At 47.0% G+C, this 20,696-nt stretch overlaps 1 protein-coding gene across 17 annotated transcripts in view; it reads right to left on the bottom strand.

Annotated features, from left to right (window-relative positions):
* FARS2 (phenylalanyl-tRNA synthetase 2, mitochondrial) overlaps positions 1-20,696 on the bottom strand; it is a 454,626-nt gene that overhangs the window by 327,416 nt on the left and 106,514 nt on the right. For 14 of the 17 annotated variants that reach the window (XR_010835187.1, XM_067006818.1, XM_067006808.1 and 11 more), the window contains one exon: positions 12,254-12,385. The exons of the other annotated variants lie outside the window; for them this stretch is intronic. Coding sequence is in view for 13 of the 14 variants with exons in the window: in XM_067006818.1 (XP_066862919.1) it covers positions 12,254-12,385 (132 nt within the window). In the remaining variant the exon portion in view is untranslated. The remainder of the gene's footprint in view (positions 1-12,253; positions 12,386-20,696) is intronic. 17 annotated transcript variants of the gene reach the window in all.

Below are 20,696 nucleotides of genomic sequence, written 5' to 3' on the forward strand. Positions count from 1 at the left end.
TCCAACAAATGCGTCCAGCCTTCCTCTCCCTCCCCTCAATAAACAAGTGAGAATGTTTTGCCCTCCAGGGTAACTCACGCCTTCACCTAACTAACGAGCTGCCCTTGTCTGAATAAGGTCCTGAAGGGAGACAGTATTAGCAGTCAAGAGCGGGTCCGCACCCTCCCACCCTCGATCGTACCTGCCACGCACACCTACAACTGCCTCATCAAACGATTCCAGCTCCTCCTGTGCAAGACGAGGGTATCAGACTACATGAGCGGTCTGCATCCTTTTCAAGCCACGGAACACTGTGAGGGTCCAACGAGAACTACAGTTACTGTCCTTCAAGAACCCCCGCCCCCCAAATGCCCCTACACAAACAGATGCGAGAGCCGACACGTAATTTCAGGAGAGTCACAGAGTGAATGACATCAGAAGTCACTTCCAACTTTAACACTCTCCGGAGGATGGAAGAAGGGTTAAAGTGAGGGGAGAAAGGATGTAACTCTTTGGGATCATTTACTGAGCACCAGACACCCGGCTAAGCACATTATACACATTAATTCATTTATTCTCCATCCCAGACCAGTGAGGTGGTCTGGTTATTCTCATTTTATAGATTAGGTGCTGGGATTCAGGGATGCTAAGTGATAAATGTACTTGTCAGTGAAGGTGTATCCTTCTGGCTTAAAGCTCCCAGTAGTTTCCGTAGGGACATTTCACATCCTCCCCGTGGCGGTCAAGAGAGCCGGTCAGCCGTGGCCAGTGAGCTCCAGAAGGAGCGAGTCTGCTCTGCCCCCAAGCTTCTCCCAACGCCACTACTCCAGGCACCACCAAGATAGGACACAGAAGGTAAGTGCAACAAACCAGAAGCTCCAACGCTCAGGCCCCTCCCACAGCTGACAGGGAGATAAACAACCAGGCATGGGCAAGGAGGAAGGGCTTTGATTAAGGGGACCAGTGAAAGAGTCCCAGACCCAAAGGAAGGAAGCAGCGCAAAGGCCTTTTCAGGCCTGGGGTCCCTCAGAGGCCCCACAGCCAAGGCAGACCCCTGTCCCCCTCGCCGGAAGGCAGACACACTGGGGCTCAGAGAGGACCCAGGGGCGGCCCGCCCGAGGAGGGCCAGAGTCACAGTCCAGAGCAGCCAAGAGCCATCCTCGCCACATGCATCTCACCCAGGAAGGAATTCAGCTTTCGGAGGGCCGGGAGCCTACGCCATCCAGAAGAGCTTCTCTTTGAAACCGTAATAAAATGGTACTTCTTCAGCCTCGGAAGAGCTCTGCCTCCTCTTAACCCAGACCTGATGGCTATGGAGGAGCTCGGCAGCCTCCTCTACCCGACTCCCAGGCCCCGCGTTTTCCCCAAGCTCGTACCAGTCGGTCTTTCCAGAACATGCAGTGCTGCCTCCCACTCTCTGTGTCCTGCACAAGCCACGCTCTCTGCCGGAAAAGACCCCTCTTCACCCGTCACAAAACCTGCTCCCGTTCACCGCTCAGGTCAAGCACTAGGACCCCGGTGAAGCCTCGCCCGTCTCTCGAGGAACCAACAACTCCTCCAACTGTCATCGCAGCCTCACGGACACACAGCACAGGACCCGCCGTCCCCGCCACTGGACTGTGAGCCCCTCAAAGGCAGAAACGACCTCTGTATCTGCAGCACTTCGCATGGGGCCTGCCAGGCGGATACTTCATAAACGTCTGTGGAAGGAATGGACGGAGACGGGAAAGGCTGATTTAATACATGGACGCATCAGACAATGGATTTGGAGAGCTTTCCCTTCCTAATGCCTTCAAAGCCCACAAACCCTCAATTTCCAGGACTCTGTAGACAAATAGCCTAAAATATCAAATAAATGTTCTAAATTATGTATACTGATACCAGCTGCTTCCCTTTACAGGGAAGGCACTCCTCAAGGTAAAATTTAAGAGTATCTCACGGGCTTCCCTGGTGGCGCAGCGGTTGAGAGTCCGCCTGCCGATGCAGGAGACACGGGTTCGTGCCCCGGTCCGGGAGGATCCCACGTGCCGCGGAGCGGCTGGGCCCGTGAGCCGTGGCCGCTGAGCCTGCGCGTCCAGAGCCTGTGCTCCGCAACGGGAGAGGCCGCAACAGTGAGGGGCCCGCGTACCGCCAAAAACAAAACAAAAAAAGAATATCTCACTAGGCTTCGTCATTACTGCCCCAAATAACACTTCTATTAGCCTCCCAGTTTACCATCAACCCCAGCAGCCAACAGACGAGCCTTTCCCCAGGTGTCCTTCCCGGGATGTGTGCCACAAAAGGGACCTCTTCACAGAGCGATTCCGTGTCCTGTGATTCTGGGAAATCTGCTCGCTCGCCCCAACTCAGACATAGAGAGAGACATACAGGACCTTTCCAACTCACTATTTTCCACACTTGGCTGAATATCAAATCTTCTTTTTCCTCTGCAAAACCTAATAGTACCCAGTGTTCTATGCCATACACTTTCAGAAATGCTACCCTTGGCCAGTTCCTGAATTATGCCCATTAAAAAACACAATCTGAAAATCTGGCCTAACTTTTGTCTAATGACATCATTTTATCCACGGACATAACAACACGGCCGTTTCATGAAGACATCGCTTCCAGCCTCAAATGCAGAAACGAATCTTGAAAAAAATAACTTAGCAGATTGTGTTTATCCCCACGGTACCATAAATAATTCCTAAACGTCTAAGTTGCCTCTCTTTGCAAAAGGGAGAAAATAAAACTGAACCACTGAGAAGCACGTCACTACCTGCCTTCAAAGCTGCAGTGAGCCCATGAAGCAAGACTTTCATAAAGAGTTTAAATAAAATTCAATTATATGAACGTCCTTTTTTATCTTTTTAATAGTCTCGGAGAGTTTCTTTAAGAGGGTGTGGGGAAGAAAACTGATTAACCATCCATAGATACCAAGGTCCAGCTGCTATGTAATTTTCCATGTGGTGCTATAAAACAAACCAAAATCCCCTGAGGGCTGTATTAATACTACACATCTCTGGCCTGTTTAAGAGGCCAAATCATGGGATCCAAGAGCTAAAAGGAAATCTGGATGTTATATCACCTAAGACCCTTATTTCTTTTTTTTTTTTTTTTTTTTTTTTTTTTTTTTTTTTTTTTTTTTTTTTGTGGTACACGGGCCTCTCACTGTTGTGGCCTCTCCCGTTGCAGAGCACAGGCTCCGGACGTGCAGGCTCTGCAGCCATGGCTCACGGGCCCAGCCGCTCCGCGGCACGTGGGATCTTCCTGGACCGGGGCACGAACCCGTGTCCCCTGCACTGGCAGGCGGACTCTCAACCACTGCGCCACCAGGGAAGCCCAAGACCCTTATTTCTTAGATGAAGAAACTGAGACCCTCAGGACTTGCCCAAGATCTCCAGCACAGTGCATGGCAGGGCCTGGCTGTAGGCAGACCTTCACTCCGAGGGCCTCCTGGATCTTCTTCCTGTTACCGTAGGAGCTGCACTGAGCAGCTAAGGACAGACAGGCCAAGGGTCAGCCTGGGAAACTAGGGTACTTCCCTCCACAGTTGCCGCTTCGATGAGCCTGGAGAAAGAGCAGTACACACGGGGATGAGGAAGTGGGGGTCCGCCACTCACGTGCTCATCATTCATTTTATAATATATATGCTGAGTGCTGACTGTGCGCCAGGCGTTGTTCTAGGAACTGGGAGTACAACAGGGATCAAAACCAGAGAAGTCCCTGCTCTCGCGAAGCTTTCCTTCTAGTGATTCCAGAGTTCTCTACCTGACACTGATTAAAGACAGACACCTGGAACTAACCCTTTAAACAGGTTATAGTGAGAACACGTTTGCACACGCACACACGTGATCTTCCACATGTCAGAGGCATGTCCAAAAACTCCCACAAGGAGGACTTTCCAGATAAATCCCACCCCGATCCCCGTCTGATTTAGGAAACAATCATCACACACATCGAAATACTGGGAATCTATTTCAATGGCTTCTCTAGGGAGGGAGGAAAGTAGAAAGAGTCAAGCTGTTTTTCAATCATCCTTCTCACTAAGCTAGAAAGGGAGATGGTGAGGAAAAGCAGGAAAGAAATAAGTGAATTCTGTGTAATGGTATTGGAGGAGAGATGCTTGAGCACACTGTGAGCCCCAGGTAAGCTGAGAAAGAATATGCAAGACAGCCACAATGTGCATCTTACCAGCCAGCGACTGTGGATGGACAAACCACCACAAATCTCAGCAACCATGCAGCTGTGGGCCAGGGCTTCAGCTGGTCCAGACTGGGCTGGCCTTAGGGCTCCAGCGCTGGTTCAGGTCCACCCCACCTGCTTCTTACTGTTCTAGAACCAGCAGGCTGTGCATGTTCATCTCATAACAAAGGCAGAAGCGAAAGAGGGCAAAAGCAACTGCCAAGGACTTTCCAGCCTTTTTTCCTTTATCTGCTAACATCCCTTTAGCCAAAGCAGGCAGGTGGCCAAGCCAAACATCAACAGGGCAGAGAGAGAAGGGTCCTCTCCCCACAGTGGAAAGTGCTTCAAAGTCAGGGGACAAAGTGCATGGATACAGGGTGGGGGGGGTGGCATGGGAATAGTTACAGAGTCCCTGATGAAAGACATGGCCATTTGCTACAATCCAAACTTGCCAAATTTCCATTTCTTTCTAATCTGAACCTTTTATTTGGAAACTCACAAACTAGTTCAACAGCTTCAAAATGTCAAAAGCTAATAGCTAATATCTGGATTGTATTATTATTATTATTAGGGTTACTGCTTCAGGAATGAGGCGATGATAGGAAAAAGGAAAACAGCTGAAAGTGGAAAATTAAGTCCACATTCATGGGGGAAGGACAACTGCTTTATATCAGCTAAATATCTAAGACCTTAGACAATGAAAATAAGACACGGGACAGAATCTCTGCTTTCCAGAAGTCTCCCACGTATAGAAATGATGCCACAGACACTAGGTAACACATACTACAGCTATCAAAACATCAGAAATATGTACACGTACCGCAGCTTGAAGCAAGTTACCAAAATCTTTGCTCTTATTACAGTAGCAGAAATACTGGAGGGGATGGCATGGCTTCTAAGCAGGATCAGAAAGAACTACAAAATACACCAGGAGACAAATCCAGTTCTGTGCAAACAGTATAACTGAGTCCCCAAGCAAGCTCCACACTGCCTTTCCTAGTTAAACAAGAGCATCCCAGAGTCTGCCTTCCCAGCCCCAGGAACTGCCACAGACGGTGGGACCAGACTCAAGAGAACATTAGGAGAGAGAGGGGAGATGTTTGAAAGTCATTAAATACGCAGAATCCCCACGCTGAAAAGACGAACGATGCAGCATCACATCAGAGCCTTGAACCACTAGAGTCAAGCATTGAGAAGCAGAAGGTTATCTTTACAGAACTTGTCAACTCGCGCCCACTCGCACTCCCTGACAGAGCGACTTTTTGGGAGAATGATGTTATATAAAGAAACCTAAAGCTACTCAAGTGAGAAATATAGATATTCCATTCATGAAAGAGCAACTTAAAGGAGAAAAGCCACAAACCTAGAGAATACGATTTCAATATATAAAAATGACAAAAGATTAGTGTTCAAAATAGATGACGAATTCCTACCAATCAATTAAAAAAAGACAAAGAGATGGGCTTCCCTGGTGGTGCAGTGGTTACGAATCCGCCTGCCAAGGCAGGGGACACGGGTTCGAGACCTGGTCTGGGAAGATCCCATATGCCGCGGAGCAACTAAGCCCGTGCGCCACAACTACTGAGACCGAGCTCTAGAGCCCGCGAGCCACAACTACTGAAGCCCGCGTGCCACAACTACTGAAGCCCGCGTGCCCAGAGCCCATGTTCCACAGCAAGAGAAGCCACCGCAGTGAGAAGACCACGCACCACGATGAAGAGTAGCCCCTGCTCGCCGCAACTAGAGGAAGCCTGCGCGCAGCAACAGAGTTCCAGCTCAGCCAAAAGTAAATAAGTTAATGAATTAACTAATTTTAAAAGAGAAAGACAAAGAGAAAAATGAGCCCTACCCCAAAATGAGCAAAAGAAAAGCTGCATGTGTCAAATAAATTTATTAAAAACGTGATCAACCTCAAGGGGCATCAGCTAAATGTAAACGAAACCTCAGCAACAGACTACCTGCAACTCACCAAAGAAACTGACCAAAGTCAAGCATCCACGGAGAGGATGTGGAGCAGCAAGAACGTCCATACAAAGGCTCAAGGCAGAGAGAACTGGCCCAGCTGCTTTGGGAAACTGCCTGGTGACACCAACAAAGCTGAAGCTGCTCCAAAGTGCTGAGTCAGCAACTCCACAGCCAAATAAAATACACCTCAAAGACACTCTCACTCCTGTACGTACAAGATGCACAGAAGTGTGCACGAGTAGCATTTGTTAGCAGCAAAAAGGGGGGGGGGGAACAGAGAAGTGTCCATTAAAGAATGGATAAATAAACTGCAGCATATTCACCCAGCAGAATTTAAGCAGTGAAAAATGAACGAACTAAAACTCTACACATGACAACAGAGATGAACTTCATAGTACTGCATGGAAAACTAACGTCATGAGAGGATAGGTAGCATGATTCCATTTGTTAAAGCATAAAAGCTGGTGAAAGTTAGCTTGTTTTACAATATGCATAGAAAAACGATAATGAAAATCAAGGTTACAACACAGAATTCAGAACAGTGATAGCTCATAGGAGTGAGGGGAAGGGAATGTACTAACAGGGAGGGACACAGGGGACTTCAACTGTATCATGTCCTACCTCTTCAGCTGGGTGGGGGACACTGGACTGATCTATATGGTAAAGGAGTGGAAGACAGACAGAGACAGGGGCAGAGACAGAGATGGGCATATGAAGTATCAGCATGAAGTATTTCAGTGAAGAAAAATTTTAAGGAAAAAAATTATTGTTTAATTAGGGAGACTTAAGCATCTTATGGCCAAGAGTAAAGAATGAATACAGGAAGAACAAAGTTGGACTAACACTTCTCAATTTCAAAACTTACTACAAAGCTACAGGAATCAAAACAGTGTGGACATGAGGACAGGAACGTAGAACAACGGAATAGAATTGAGTCCAGAAATAAACCCAAGCATGATTTTCAACAGAGGTGCCAAGATCATTCAGTAGCACCATCAGTTAGACCTCCAATGGTCTAACTGATGGACAGAGCTCCCTCTTCACATATCCCAAAGCCTCATCTCATGAATGGCACGTAAGCTGATGCTCTAATTACACAGCCTTATCTTCCCTGCCTCACTCCAAGTTTTACAGGGAGAAGTCACGTCTTACCATTTTTTGTATCTTCCTCTTTGTCTAGCACAGTGCCTTACACAGACAAAATGCTAAGTGTAGGAGTGGCATGTCTGCTTGTATACAGCACAGTGCTGGTACAGTCTTGGTCTGTGCCATCTGGAAGTTCACCAACTTAGATCAGTAACACTGAGAGATATAAGTGTGTGTAGAGGCTGTAGAGACTTCTACCAAAGAGGGATAGACTGCAAACAGATTTATTCTTAGATAGGAAAAGCAGCATTAGGTATGCCAACTGGGCGACCAAGCAAAGACAAAGTACACAAGCCCTTGCAAACAGGAACTGAACTTCTTCTAGGGTGCCTGCTTCATGTGCGCCTATCACCAGTATTCCACCCTGAGTGCAACCAGGACGAGGGCTTGGCACACTCCTCCCCAGCCCCTCCCCTCCCCACTCCACCCACCACGCCTCTGTTACTAATATGGACCACATGGCACCCTAATCATTCATGTTTATATCTCTGTGCACTGCGCTGGTCTCAAAGGCAAGGACAATGCTTATTTGCTATTCTATAGCCTTAGAAGTAATTCAAGAAATATTTGACAAATGAACAAAAGAATGATTATTTAAAACTAGAAACTATTCACGTACATATTTACAAGGTTTTCCCCAAAGAGTCAAGTTTTAAATTTTAATGAAGAAGTAAAGAAGGCAATTCGCTTTTAAAGTTATTTTTTCCGCTATGGAGACGTTTCTGCTTCCTGGCCTAGGTATCATCTTCTAAATTTCACAGGGGCTCAATAAATGGTAAATTCCTTCCATGCATGATTACAGCCCATAGTCACCTGGTGATGGTTTCAGATGTTCCTGCTCCGTATTCTACCCGCAAAGACAGCAGCCTGAGTCAGCCCAATGGGAAAGAAGTCGTATTTGGAGACGTGACTCACTACTGTCCTCAAGGGAAAAACAATCAGATCATCATGACAGCAGTCGCCACCCAGGTCACAACCACCAAATCTAAGCAGTGAGAAAGCAATGGCGGGAATTACCTGGTGGCTCAGTAGTTAAGAATCCGCCTGCCAATGCAGGGGACGCAGGTTCGATCCCTGCTCCAGGAAGATCCCACATGCCGCGGAGCAACTAAGCCCGTGTGCCACAACTACCGAGCCCGTGTGCCACAAGTACTGAAGCCCGCATACCTAGAGCCCGTGCTCTGCAACAAGGGAAGCCACCACAATAAGAAGCCCATGCACTGCAACAGAGTAGCCCCTGCTTGCTGCAACTAGAGAAAGCCTGTGTGCAGCAACGAAGACCCAACGCAGCCAAAAATAAAATAAATAAATAAATTTAGTTTTTTTAAAAAAAAGAAAGAAAGAAAGCAATGGTGGAGGCACTAGAACTTAAAAGAAGAAGAAATAAAATTCTCTAAGCTATCCGGAAGAGCCTTATCTTATTCTGTGCCCAAAAACACACACATGCCATAGTCAACTTAAATGTGTAATAAAGTGTTTTCATTGCCTGTTCAAATTAGGAATCTAATTCTCATGCTTTTAATTAAATGCACTCGATCACAGAGATAATACACACGGGGGATGAGCCCCTCTGCAGGAGTAACGAATAACTACACAACAGAGTTTTGTTTGCTTTTGTTTCATCTGGTTCCAGCTCTTTATTCTACGTTAGGCAGAATCCTTTATTTGAAAGGAATTTCTAGCCACTTCAAAATCATGCAATTTACTGTTCAGGTAGCAGAACACAGTGGTTGATTATTGTCGGAAAGATCTGGGCAGCGGCACTGCCAGCCGTTCGAGCCTGATCCCCTTTCGGAGGCTCTGTAAGATGGGGTTGATAACAGCATCTACCCAGGGCTCTGTTGTCAAGGTTAAATGAAAGAAAGCCTCTAGGGCATTTAATGAGAGGCTGGCACACAGTCAGGGCTCCACTGACGTCTGCTGTTACCACTGCCCCATCAACCTCCTCGGTTGTCGGTTGTCATTTCAGCATTTAGCTGAAACTCTGAAGGACCATAAAGCTGCAGAATTGTAACCATCAATTTTAGCATTTCTTGGAAGATCTATTTTCAAAGGCAGGGGAGGGGAGGAGAGGGGAGGGAAAAAAATACAGGAGGAAAGACAGCCAGAATGGCAAACCGAACAGAGGCATAAAGTGCCCGGAGGCAGGCTTCCGCCACACCGTAGGAACTCAGAAAACAGAAAGTTAGCTGCACTTGCAAACGCTGCCCGTGGTTAGTGGCTGCCAGGCACACAGTTTAAGCATTTTAACTACAGACGTCAAAACACATTCGAGTCTGAGAACACAGAGCAGAACTCTGTCATAATAACTTCAAATAGCAAAGCCCACGCAGAATTTCTCTTACAAAATCACTTCTTCTTCCTTTTCTTAATCTCTCTCTCTCTTGCATGGTATTTAATTTAAATTTTATGTGTACCATTTCCCAACAAATGAAAGCACATCCCCCCACCACGGTGAATCTCTCAGACACATTTGCATCTTAGGTGTCTTCTTTTTTTTCCCTTTTTCTTCCACTTTGCCATTTCCTCCAAGCATCACGTGACGCGGCTGATCGGACTGTAGAACAGCAGTCTCATTAATGTGCCTCATTAATGTGCAATAATGACTTGGAAACCTGTTTCAGAGACTGTCTTCGGCCAATTACTGTGTGAATAAACCTCATGAAAACCCATCAGGAATAATGGAATCACACAAGGAAGCACGATTCCAAGTGACAAACCCATACACGTGACTCACCCTCCCCCCCCCCCCCCCGATTTGCTTTCTGAGCTCCCGCCCCTGACACCATGTGCTCCTGGGAGGAAACCTAGGATTCCTGCAAACCTTTTGTCTAAAAAACAAAGCAAAACAAACAAAAACACCACAGAAGTATCTGAAGTTAGTTCCTACTCAAGAAGAGATTCGAGCTTACACATTTGCTCCCAGTATTTTGTGTTTTCTAGTAAAATACACACACACCTCTTTTATTGTCCTGTTTCCTACCGCTCTCAATTTCCTTTCTCCCTCTAAAATCATTCACTCAATCCAGAATCATGGATACTAAAATGACCAGGATCAAAGAGGTAACCTAGTTCCAACTGGCTAGAAATTGTTTCTATGACGTGCAGGACAGGCTCTGTTTAAATATTTTCAACCAAGGGGGCTCTCTATTAATAAATGGCTCTCACCATTTGAAAACAATGTTTAATAACATCCGAGATTAATTTTTACTGAAAATATTTTAGTACGTGCCAGACCCTGTGCTTAGCACGTCACGTGCACCACCTCCACTAACCCTCATAAAGAAACGTTGAGGGCGGTATCCCTGTGCTCATTTAACTATGAGAGGATCGAGACTGGCGAGGTTAAGCAACCTGCCTGAAGACACCCAGCTGTCAACTGACAGAACACATGCTGCTTCACACACGCAAGCCCAGGCCTCCCGACTTTTACTCACAGGCCCTCGTTTGCGACCTCTCTGCTCCCTCTTCTCCAGGACAGACCTTCAAATATTGGAAAACCGTCTGAGGAGCATGTGGTGCTGTGCTGGGCCAGCTCTCCCGCAACCCTCGCTTGGCCGAGTGGAGAGGAATCTGTGAGCTGGCTGGTCCGGGCCCCTGGGGAAGAGGGGGCGGGGAGGCCAGGCCCCAGGTCTCCCAGCCCAGGCCACCCCAGCTCTCGTCTCCCTCCAGCTGCGTTCTCTAACCCTGCGACCTTACCCATGGTCCATCCGCAGCTCTGAGTCACCAGGAGGGACGGCTCCCCTCCGGTCTATGGTGGGAGGCCCGTGACCAGCCCTGAATCAGAGCCGCCACCCTTCCAGAGCACAGAGCACGTGTCCTTCCCCGGGAGGGAGGAGCGGGGGCGGCGGGGAACCGGCGCATTGGGTCCCCTCCGCCTGGCGCTCAGGCAGGGACCCCTCCCCACATGCCCAGTCTCAGCCAGCTTCCCATGGAGGATGTACACTCTGAACAAGTATTTTTAAATTTAAATCCAGATAGTAACTTAAAATAAAAAACCTCACAGCTCTGAAATTAAGTTTAGAGATAATCTTTTTTTTCTTTTTGGCTGCCCTGCACGGCTTGTGGGGTGCTAGTTCCTGGACCAGGGATCGAACCCGGGCCCTCGGCAGTGACAGCATGGAGTCCTAACTGCTGGACTGCGAGGGAATTCCTAGAAATAATCCTTATTATTAAGCAATGGTCCTGCAGAGGAGAGCTGGAAAGACCCTTCTCGAGTTCTTACGGAACGGGGAGAATGTCATCAGAGCCCCCATCTTCCTCCCTGCCCCCCGGTCGGAGCACCGCCAGCGCTGAGGGTGGCAGACCACCAAACACCCCAGGCCCAAGTATTTTTATATTGCGTTTTTTTTTTTTTTTTTTTGCGATACGCGGGCCTCTCACTGTTGTGGCCTCTCCCGTTGCGGAGCACAGGCTCCGGACGCGCAGGCTCAGCTGCCACGGCTCACGGGCCCAGCCGCTCCGCGGCATGTGGGATCCTCCCGGACCGGGGCACGAACCCGTGTCCCCCGCATCGGCAGGCGGATTCTCAACCACTGCGCCACCAGGGAAGCCCTATATTGCGTTTTTAGCATATGTATGAAATACCTGCTGAATTTGGTTCCAAATGCAGTAGGAACAAAAAAAGGGATTATATGCCGGCTTTGTTCTTAAACCGTCTGGAAGACAAACCTCTCTCCTGGGACGCGCGTCAAGGCCTGTGGGCGATTACAGAGCAGCCGATCAACAAATACGAAATCACGAGGTACAAACCAGCGCCGGGCGCTGTAAGGAAAAGCTCCGAAACCAAGGAGGCTTTGCAAAATGAGACGCGAGAGATGAAGTTCTTTCAGAGTGAAGTGCCAGAGAAAAGTCTGGAGGGCAATACAAGGAAAGAAAGACGGAGGCTAGTCCTACAGGAATATGTGGACGTGCACGCCAGCGAGCCTGTAAAGGAAGGTAACTGGGAAGAGAGGGCTCTTTAGGAGAGCCTGTAAATAAACGTCGGATTCTCTTCTACCTGAATTTACCAGTTGCTGTTCCATCACCCCGCAGCCAAGAATTTCTAGCCATTCCCCGTGGAAGCTGATCTCCATCTCAAAGGAAGGATGAGTAAAGGGAAAGTAGCAGTCCACCCATCTGATGTCCAGCCCTGCAAAGACACCAAAGAAAAACAGACATGGAGCATTAAAGGCAGCCTTGCCTTTCCTGTGATCAAAGCTGCCCTTCGGCTAATGACACCAATTCCTACCTTCTGACTATAATAAATAGCAAACAAATTAATTTGCAACACTTTTGGGGGAGGCAATAAATCTTAAAACTTGTGAAAAACTGGGCATGTCTTTTCCAATATGAAAAACACTTTCTGTAGCTCCAGGACCCTCTAAAACCAAATCGATCACCTGCCAAATCCCTGCAACCACCGGGCAGAGGAAAAAATTAGGTCAAGATAATGGGAAAGCAGGTAATTCTGCTAGTTTCTATAAGTGAAAATGACATCTTCTCAGAGTTAAAGAAAAAATACTTTTACTGTTCTTCAAACTTACATATCAACAATATGACTAATTCAGGATAAACGAATCAACTTTCACTTCCATAAATAGATATATTAATTTTTATTAACTTTATAAGAGCTCATAAAAGGTTAAATAAAATAAGATCAGCTAAATTGGAGTAACACATTTTAAAAAGTCAAAACATTTTTTTCTAGAGATGAATGAGAAATATACTCACATCCAAGACAAACCAAAAAAGTACATGCTAAATGCCAGGATGAATTTCTCAACATGCAATCATAAATATGTCACTTACAAACAATAATATTATCATTTAACAGAGGAAAAGACTAATGAATTCAAAACAAGTAAAGCCTACAAAGAGCAGAGGTCACTAAGAAGAGAAGGCAGAACAGGAGGTCACCTAGCAGCCAGAGGCCCACCGTGAGGACACCCAGAGTCCTCAGCGCAGGCACTGAATAAAACCAGTAACAAAACTTGCTTCCGTTTATTGAGCACTTACTACGCCTCTACCATTCCCATTTCATAGACAGGTGGAAAAACTATTAGGAAGGTTGTGTATCCTGCCCATAGGAACATGGCTAGCAGGTGAGCAGGCCACACCCGGGGCTGCCCGACTCCAAAACTCCTGCTCTTGACAATTAAAACATAATTCCCTGCCCATCGAGAAAGATATCTCAAGAATCAAAAGTCACATACGAACGGAGTTATAAAACAAAGGAGCCCTTGCTATGCTCAAAATGATATAGGAGAACATAGGTTTTTCTTTCATTGTTCTGTTTTAGTTGCATTTATTTTTCTAGATACCTGCTGTCAATGGCAAGTGACAACTGATTTCTGTTTACAGTTGTAATACAAAATTTCCCCCTTTTATTATACATGTGGTATAACAGACAAATATTAAACTCCACGTACATACAGTGCACACGGTTGATAAGTGTTGACATACGTATACATCCATGAAACATCATCACTATCAGTATCAGGAACATGTCCATGACCCCCCAAAGTTTCCTCCTGCTCCTCTGTAATACCCCCCACCTGCCCATCACCCCCGCCTCTTCTCCTCGCCAGCCCTCCATCCCCAGGCAACCACCGACCTCCTCCCTGTCATGACAGATGAGCTGGCATTGCCGAGAACTTTATGAAAATGCAGACACACAGAATGTATTCTTTTTCTGTCCGGGTTCTTTTACTCGGTGTGATTATTTTAAGATTCACCCATGTTGTTGTGCATGTCAACAGTTCATTCGTTGCCATTACTGAGGAAATTTCGCCAACATTTTTTCTACCCAGGGAAAAAAATGTAGATGTTGGGACAGTGTCTGCAAGTCCCCCGACATTTCTGTACAGAAGCCCCTACGTGCAGACCAGTCGCCTACTTGCCACTGAATTCCGCGAAGAAGGGACCTGGACACCTGTGTGCTCATCCATCTTCGGGACCAATAACCCCCTACCAATATTGCATGGAAAAGCTCCAGAGACAACCCCACTGGCGAACAGAAATGTGTAAAGGGTTGGGATGTATAACTGAGCACAGAGGACGCGCAGACAAAACCATGTTAATTCATTCTTTTTGTAACTCCTGGCAGGTGAGCACAGATCACCTTCTGCGAACAATTTAGAAAAACAAACTCTTTACACGTGGCTTTTTATACCTGGATCAAACTGTACCAAAAGCAAGATGAGTTTTCAGGGTTAACATGATGATTTCATATAATTCAACACCACTAAGTGACTGGAACAAAGTTAGGTGCTATCTACACAAATTAATTTTCCTGTATTTCCTTATTTTATTCCTTTGGGTAAAGTTTATCTCTTTATACCTCACACCTAGAAAGCTCAGGTTCCCCCCAGTCAGAGAAAGCAACTTGAAAACATGAGTAGCGCTCAAAACAAGCACAAGTAACTCTATTATCAGTGTTCACGAAGCCTGCACGCGACCTCCCCTGTGTGCACACCCATCCGAGCCGTTGGTGCCGGCGGTGGCAAAGCACAGGGACTGAACTGAACAGTGGTGTGACGGTCTCTGCCCTTCTCTAGGAACCTTCTGGTATCAAAGGACTTTGGCTTTACCACTTGTAAAACTACAAAACATTATCACTTTGGATAAAAACTTTTTCAATGTTGACTAAATTCTCAAGATAAAACGTCCACATGTCGGTCGCATCAAACCTCGCTCTCTTTTGCTTGAAGGCCTCTGTCACCACAGCCCTCGGTTGCCTTTTGCTCAACCATCCTACAGGTGTGCCTCTTTCGGGAGCAACGAAAGTAACGGCTCCACGGGGAAAGACGCACCCAGCACAGCGTGACAAGGCAGGGAAGTCGGCCGAAGTCTCTTGAGGACACATGAGATGATTAACGTTACGCATCTAAGAGGCAGAACTCACTGACGACAACAGCACAGACACTAACCCAGAAAACACGGACTGGCAAAAGCGGTGGCCAGGGTGACTAGAAAGTTTCCAATCCTTTTGCCTCCTCGGATCCTTTGCTCTGATCCATTTTAAACCTGTGACCCTGCAAAGAATGCCGAATCCATAAACCATTCACTTCCTTTTTCTACTACCTTAAGGTTTTCTTCAGTTCTTAAACTCATCTTCCCTCACATAAACGGGAAAATGGCAAAATCTACAAAGTCCCATCTTTGAGAAGCCTATGGCTATACTTCAAACATAAATAGCCATTATTTAAAGGTAAATTATATTAGTTAATGTATAATTTTTATGAAAATACCATATTCTTTTACATATTCTAGCAATTTAAATTTTAGTTACTTTGACACATAACAGTAATTTTTTTCATAGCTGGTGGCAGAATCATTTATTAATTACTTTTATATTACCCCCAAATATACACTTTCTTCTTGTTTTCTCCCCATAACCTCAAAATTATAGTAAGGATTATTACAGCAGATTGAAAAAACATCTTGACATGCAGCGTGTATCAAAGATGTGATATTGGGGCTTCCCTGCTGGCGCAGTGGTTGCAAGTCCGCCTGCCGACGCGGGGGACGCGGGTTCGTGCCCCGGTCCGGGAGGATCCCACGTGCCGCGGAGCAGCTGGGCCCGTGAGCCGTGGCCGCTGAGCCTGCGTGTCCGGAGCCTGTGCTCCGCAACGGGAGAGAGGCCACGGAAGCGAGATACCCGCGTACCAAAAAAAAAAAAAAAAAAAAAAAAGATGTGGTATTGAATAACCACCTAAAAACTATGTTAAGTATGGCTTATTTCACACGTCAAGTATCAGGAGTTTGTGAAAAAAATCCATTAAGAACTAGGCTTTTTGAGTTATACATTAACAGAGGGAAAGTTTGGGTAAACATGTCCAAATCATACGGATTCATTATGCATTACACTATTCTCCTTATTGGTGATTAGTTTAAATTAAATGAAATGTACATATATTATATACCTAATGGAAAATAATGCCAAAGTTCGTTCTTTCTTTTTTCTGTTTTATGTGTGTGTTTGTCTTTTTCTCTTTGGTTTGGATGTAATAATTTACTAAAACATATTTACAAATGAAGTTCAGAGCTTTTTAAAAATTGTCTCAGAACCCTGTGAGATTACAGCAACTGTCAAAAATTATATATTAATTTTTAGGCTAGAGCCAAGTAGAAGAATAAACCAAAAACCTGGATTCAAGTCTCATCCTGCCCTTTTTGCTGTGAAACCGTGGGTAGGTTAATCAACCTCTCTGAGCCCAGCTGCCCCATCTCCAGGCTGTACAGCAACAGCTGCTCTGCCCGGTGGTCGGGAGCAGAGGGCCTCGCAAGCCCCGGTTTCCCCAGAGGCAGAGACGCTCTCTGGAGATGCGGGCAGCTGCTCTGCTTTCTCTCCTGAAGGAGTGTATGCTGAGAGCCCAAGGTCTAGGATCGTTCCCTCAGCTGGGACCCCAAATATGACTGGTGAGCATTCCTTCAGAATCGTGGTGTCATAGAGAACAGACTGGTGCTTGCCAGCGGGGAGGGGCTGGGGGAGGAATGGAGTAGGGGGCTGGGGTCAGCCGTCACATGCGGGATGGATACACAACAAGGTCCTGCTGCACAGCACTGAGAACTATACTCAGCATCCCGTGACAAACCATAATGGACAAGAATATGAAAAAGGAATACATACATGTACCACCGAATCCCTTTGCTGTACAGCAGAAAGTAACGTAATATTGTAAATCAACTATACTTCAATTAAAAAAAAAAAACAGGATAGTGATGTGAGCCTGAGGGAAAAGGAATAGCAAGAACCTGAATTCTCCCAGCTCTGGCAGGACACTGCCAGCCCGACCACCGCAGGGAACCAGGGGCGCGGGCACAGGACGCCAGCACCACGTACCAGCGAGGACCAACCAGGGCCAGACGCAGGGGGCGGGGCAGGGGCCCGGCCTCTTCCCACCAAGCCTAGCCGCCAAGGCAGTACTGCGGCGTCTAACGCTCAACACAGACACGTTCAACAGACGCCATTCCAGGTCACCCAACCCGCCTTCATCACAGATCTCATCTAAACACACCTTGTAATTCATTTCCCTGACTTACTCACTCATGAAGGGACTCTTTCTCTGCTTCCCATACCCCTTATATTTAAAGATGGGACTGTGCTATCAGAACCACCTCCCAGAGCTGTTAGAATCTAAAGTTGAAAAGGCTGGTGGCCCAGACCAGAGCTGCCAAGGCTACCCTCCACTGAAGCAGAGACTTTTCCATATCGGCTATACAAATACGCAATTAATAATTGCTCTTGGGCATTAATTTTTCAATGCTGGTACCCAAGAAACAGCTGAATGTAGCAGAACTCTGATTCTCCCGCTTTCTATACTGGACACGGCAGGCACCCAAGGAAGGAAAGCGAAGCCGGGGAGAAAAAGGATGGAGGGTGCTCTCTGGCTAAAAGGAAACCCGGGACCACCCCAGGTAGCACCAGCTGCCTAGAGAAACTACCGGGCCTCGCTGTCAAATGCGTCTGACGATTCCATCTCTTCTGCTTCTGCTTGATTCAATCAGACCCACAGCCCTTTACACTGAATACGTACCGAGCAGCGGACAGGCAGTTTTTCACAGTTCTCAGTACCGCTCTGTTCTCACAGCTTTCTTAAAGAAAATTGTTTTGAACAGTAATATATTCACAGGGTTCAAAATTGAAACACTGTAAGCGTGTACATTTCCCTGTATAGATAGGGCATCGGTGACATCACAAGAAAAACATAGTGAGTGTGTGAGGTGATTGATGTTAACTAAGCTTATTACGGTGATCCTTTTGCAGTATGTACCTGTATCCAATCATTAGGTCACACACCTCAGACTAATACAGCGTCACAGTCAGGTCCCCTGCAGCCGAGCCAGCTCTGTTCCCAGAGCACATTCGTTCATTAAGGCCAATTTATTCGTTAAGTCCAACAAAGTTACCCTAAGGACCCAACTAACACAATCGGCTGTAGAGTACTGTACTGTAATAGGTTTATAATACTTTTGTGTGGGTGTGGGTGTGTGGTACGCGGGCCTCTCACTGCTGTGGCCTCTCCTGTTGCGGAGCACAGGCTCCGGACGCGCAGGCTCAGCGGCCACGGCTCACGGGCCCGGCCGCTCCGCGGCATGTGGGATCCTCCCGGACCGGGGCACGAACCCGCGTCCCCCGCATCGGCAGGCGGACTTTCAACCACTGCACCACGGGGGAAGCCCGGTTCATAATACTTTTCACACAAATAATACATAAAAAACAAACACAGAAAATAAAGAAAACATTTTTAATCTTACAGTACAGTCCCTTGAAAAGTACAGTAGTACCAGCTACATCACTGCTGCTTTTACACTTGCTTCCAGACATCCTGGGCTGGAGCTAAAGACACTGTACTGCTGTCCTCTATACAGTCCTGTGCAGTAAAGCACACAGAAGCACACCCACTGGTAGAGGATGCGCGCATACGGGACCATGCACGCCACAGCACACGGTAGGGGATATGAGCGCTGTTTCAGCCGCAGTGACTCCCCGCTGCTGAGACAGACGCACAGTACTAGGGGAAAAAGAAAAGGCCAGCAACTTCTCCCACTGTTGCTGACAGTGTAACTGGCCCCGCTGCTTGGTGGAAAGAGCAGTGAGAGGAAGTGTCGTCTCAGACTCCCATACGCAGGAATCCTCTTGATTAGGGCTTGGATCTTAAAATGACACTAGCATTTCTCTGCCTCGCAGTGGGGTTAGAAACGGAGTGCAGCACAATTCAATGCTCCCTCATCCTAAATCTGGGTGTGGGGTCCGAGGCACTGGGGTCCGGGGCCACACTCTGGCGACACAGGGAGCAGAGGGGACAGCCTGAGAGGAACCTGGTCCAGGGGAGAGCCACAGCCACACGCCCTCTGTCCTCAACCTTCCTCCCCGACCCATTGGCACAGGACGGCTCCACAGACGAACCTGGCAGACAGAAGGTTCACCCTCCGCCTCCCGGGTCTGATCCCAGAGACGTGGGCGGGCCCACCATGCAAGGCAAGAGCAAGCCTAGACTCCTAGCTCGATCCAGCTCCAGCACCTGAGGCCGAGCGACCTCGAGCAAGTTCCTTAACCTCTCGCGGCCTCAGCTTCGTTCAAAGTAAGAGTAATATTCATCTCGCAGAGTTCTGGTGACAATTCAGTAAGGAAAAGTGTGTAAAGAATCTAAATACTCAGTGGGTGATTTTTGAAATGAATGTCGCTAAAAATCAGACCATGATCTAAACTCTCTCAGGTGTTTATAAAAATATGAAGAAAAAGAAACATTTCTCAAGTGCACACTAAGGTCATCGACGTCTGCTGTTTATTTACTCCGGTGCCATGCTAAATACTCACATGGCTCCTTCAGTTTAACCTTTACGCTCATGCCAGGCCGCCATAAACACTGCACAAGAATCGCCACTGTTCCCATCTCACAGGTGGAGGAACTGTGACGGAGACACAGCTCACATATCTAATCCAAGTTTACACAGAAAATGCCAAGATCAGAATTCAAAATCAGGTGTCAGACTGCAAAGCCCAATGCTGCCCTCCACTGGAGCAGACCATGAAAACTGCACTCACTCAGCTTCCAAGCAAAGCGCCCTCCAAGGCCAAGAAGGCACCATCGGCCTCCTTGTTCTCCTAACACACAACGACAGGTAGGAGAAAAAGGAGAAAACCAAAAAGCCATGGTCTATGTTCAAAGATAAGAGAAATACCTCCACTGGCCAGAAACAGAACAGAAAAGCAAACAGGGAGAGGGGATAAATCACAGTGTTGCTGGGCTTGGGGTCCACAATCAGGAAGAGATGCCAGGAGCTTGCCTCCTGCAGGATAACGTGCTGCTGGCTTGGCATCTGAGTGAGGCTAAAAGCTTGCAGTCAGAAGCTGGGACGGAATAGGCTCCATGCTGGTGAAAGAAGGGCGACAAAAATCGTCACCAAATACAGCCTGGGGCTGTAGCTCTGAAGAGCTGTAAGCTTGGAGAGCCAAGCCCTGGGCGCAGGACCTGCCATGTCCCTAAATCAGGGCTGGTGAGTACATCTGACAGGTCCTTACAAAACCTCATTCTGGATTTAAAGTCGGAAGAGCTCAGCGTAAACCCACACAGGGGAGAAATAAGCAAAGCGGGGAGGGCAGGAGGGAAGAAAGCAGAGAAAGGGACAAAAACAAAAACAAAATCTTCCACCGCACATGACCTGCAGACCATAATTCCAACGACGTGACTGCTAAGTAAGACAGCCAACACAAGCAACAACCAAACTTGAAGTCACCCCAGAGGAGATTAATTTTATAAAACAGCCTGAGAGTGTAAAATAAGTATATTTCAGTTACCCCAAGAGATCCATGAAAGCACAATTCACTGACTGTTCTAAAAAAAAAAAAAAAAAAAAAATCATAAGGCAATCCTTTTGTAAATCAGACCTAAACAATGCATCCTTAGGATTTTATCTACCTCCTGATCAAATTCTTCTTTGAAAAGGAAAACACC

The sequence above is a fragment of the Kogia breviceps genome, chromosome 10 (genome assembly GCF_026419965.1).
Source record: "Kogia breviceps isolate mKogBre1 chromosome 10, mKogBre1 haplotype 1, whole genome shotgun sequence".
NCBI lineage: Eukaryota > Metazoa > Chordata > Mammalia > Artiodactyla > Physeteridae > Kogia > Kogia breviceps.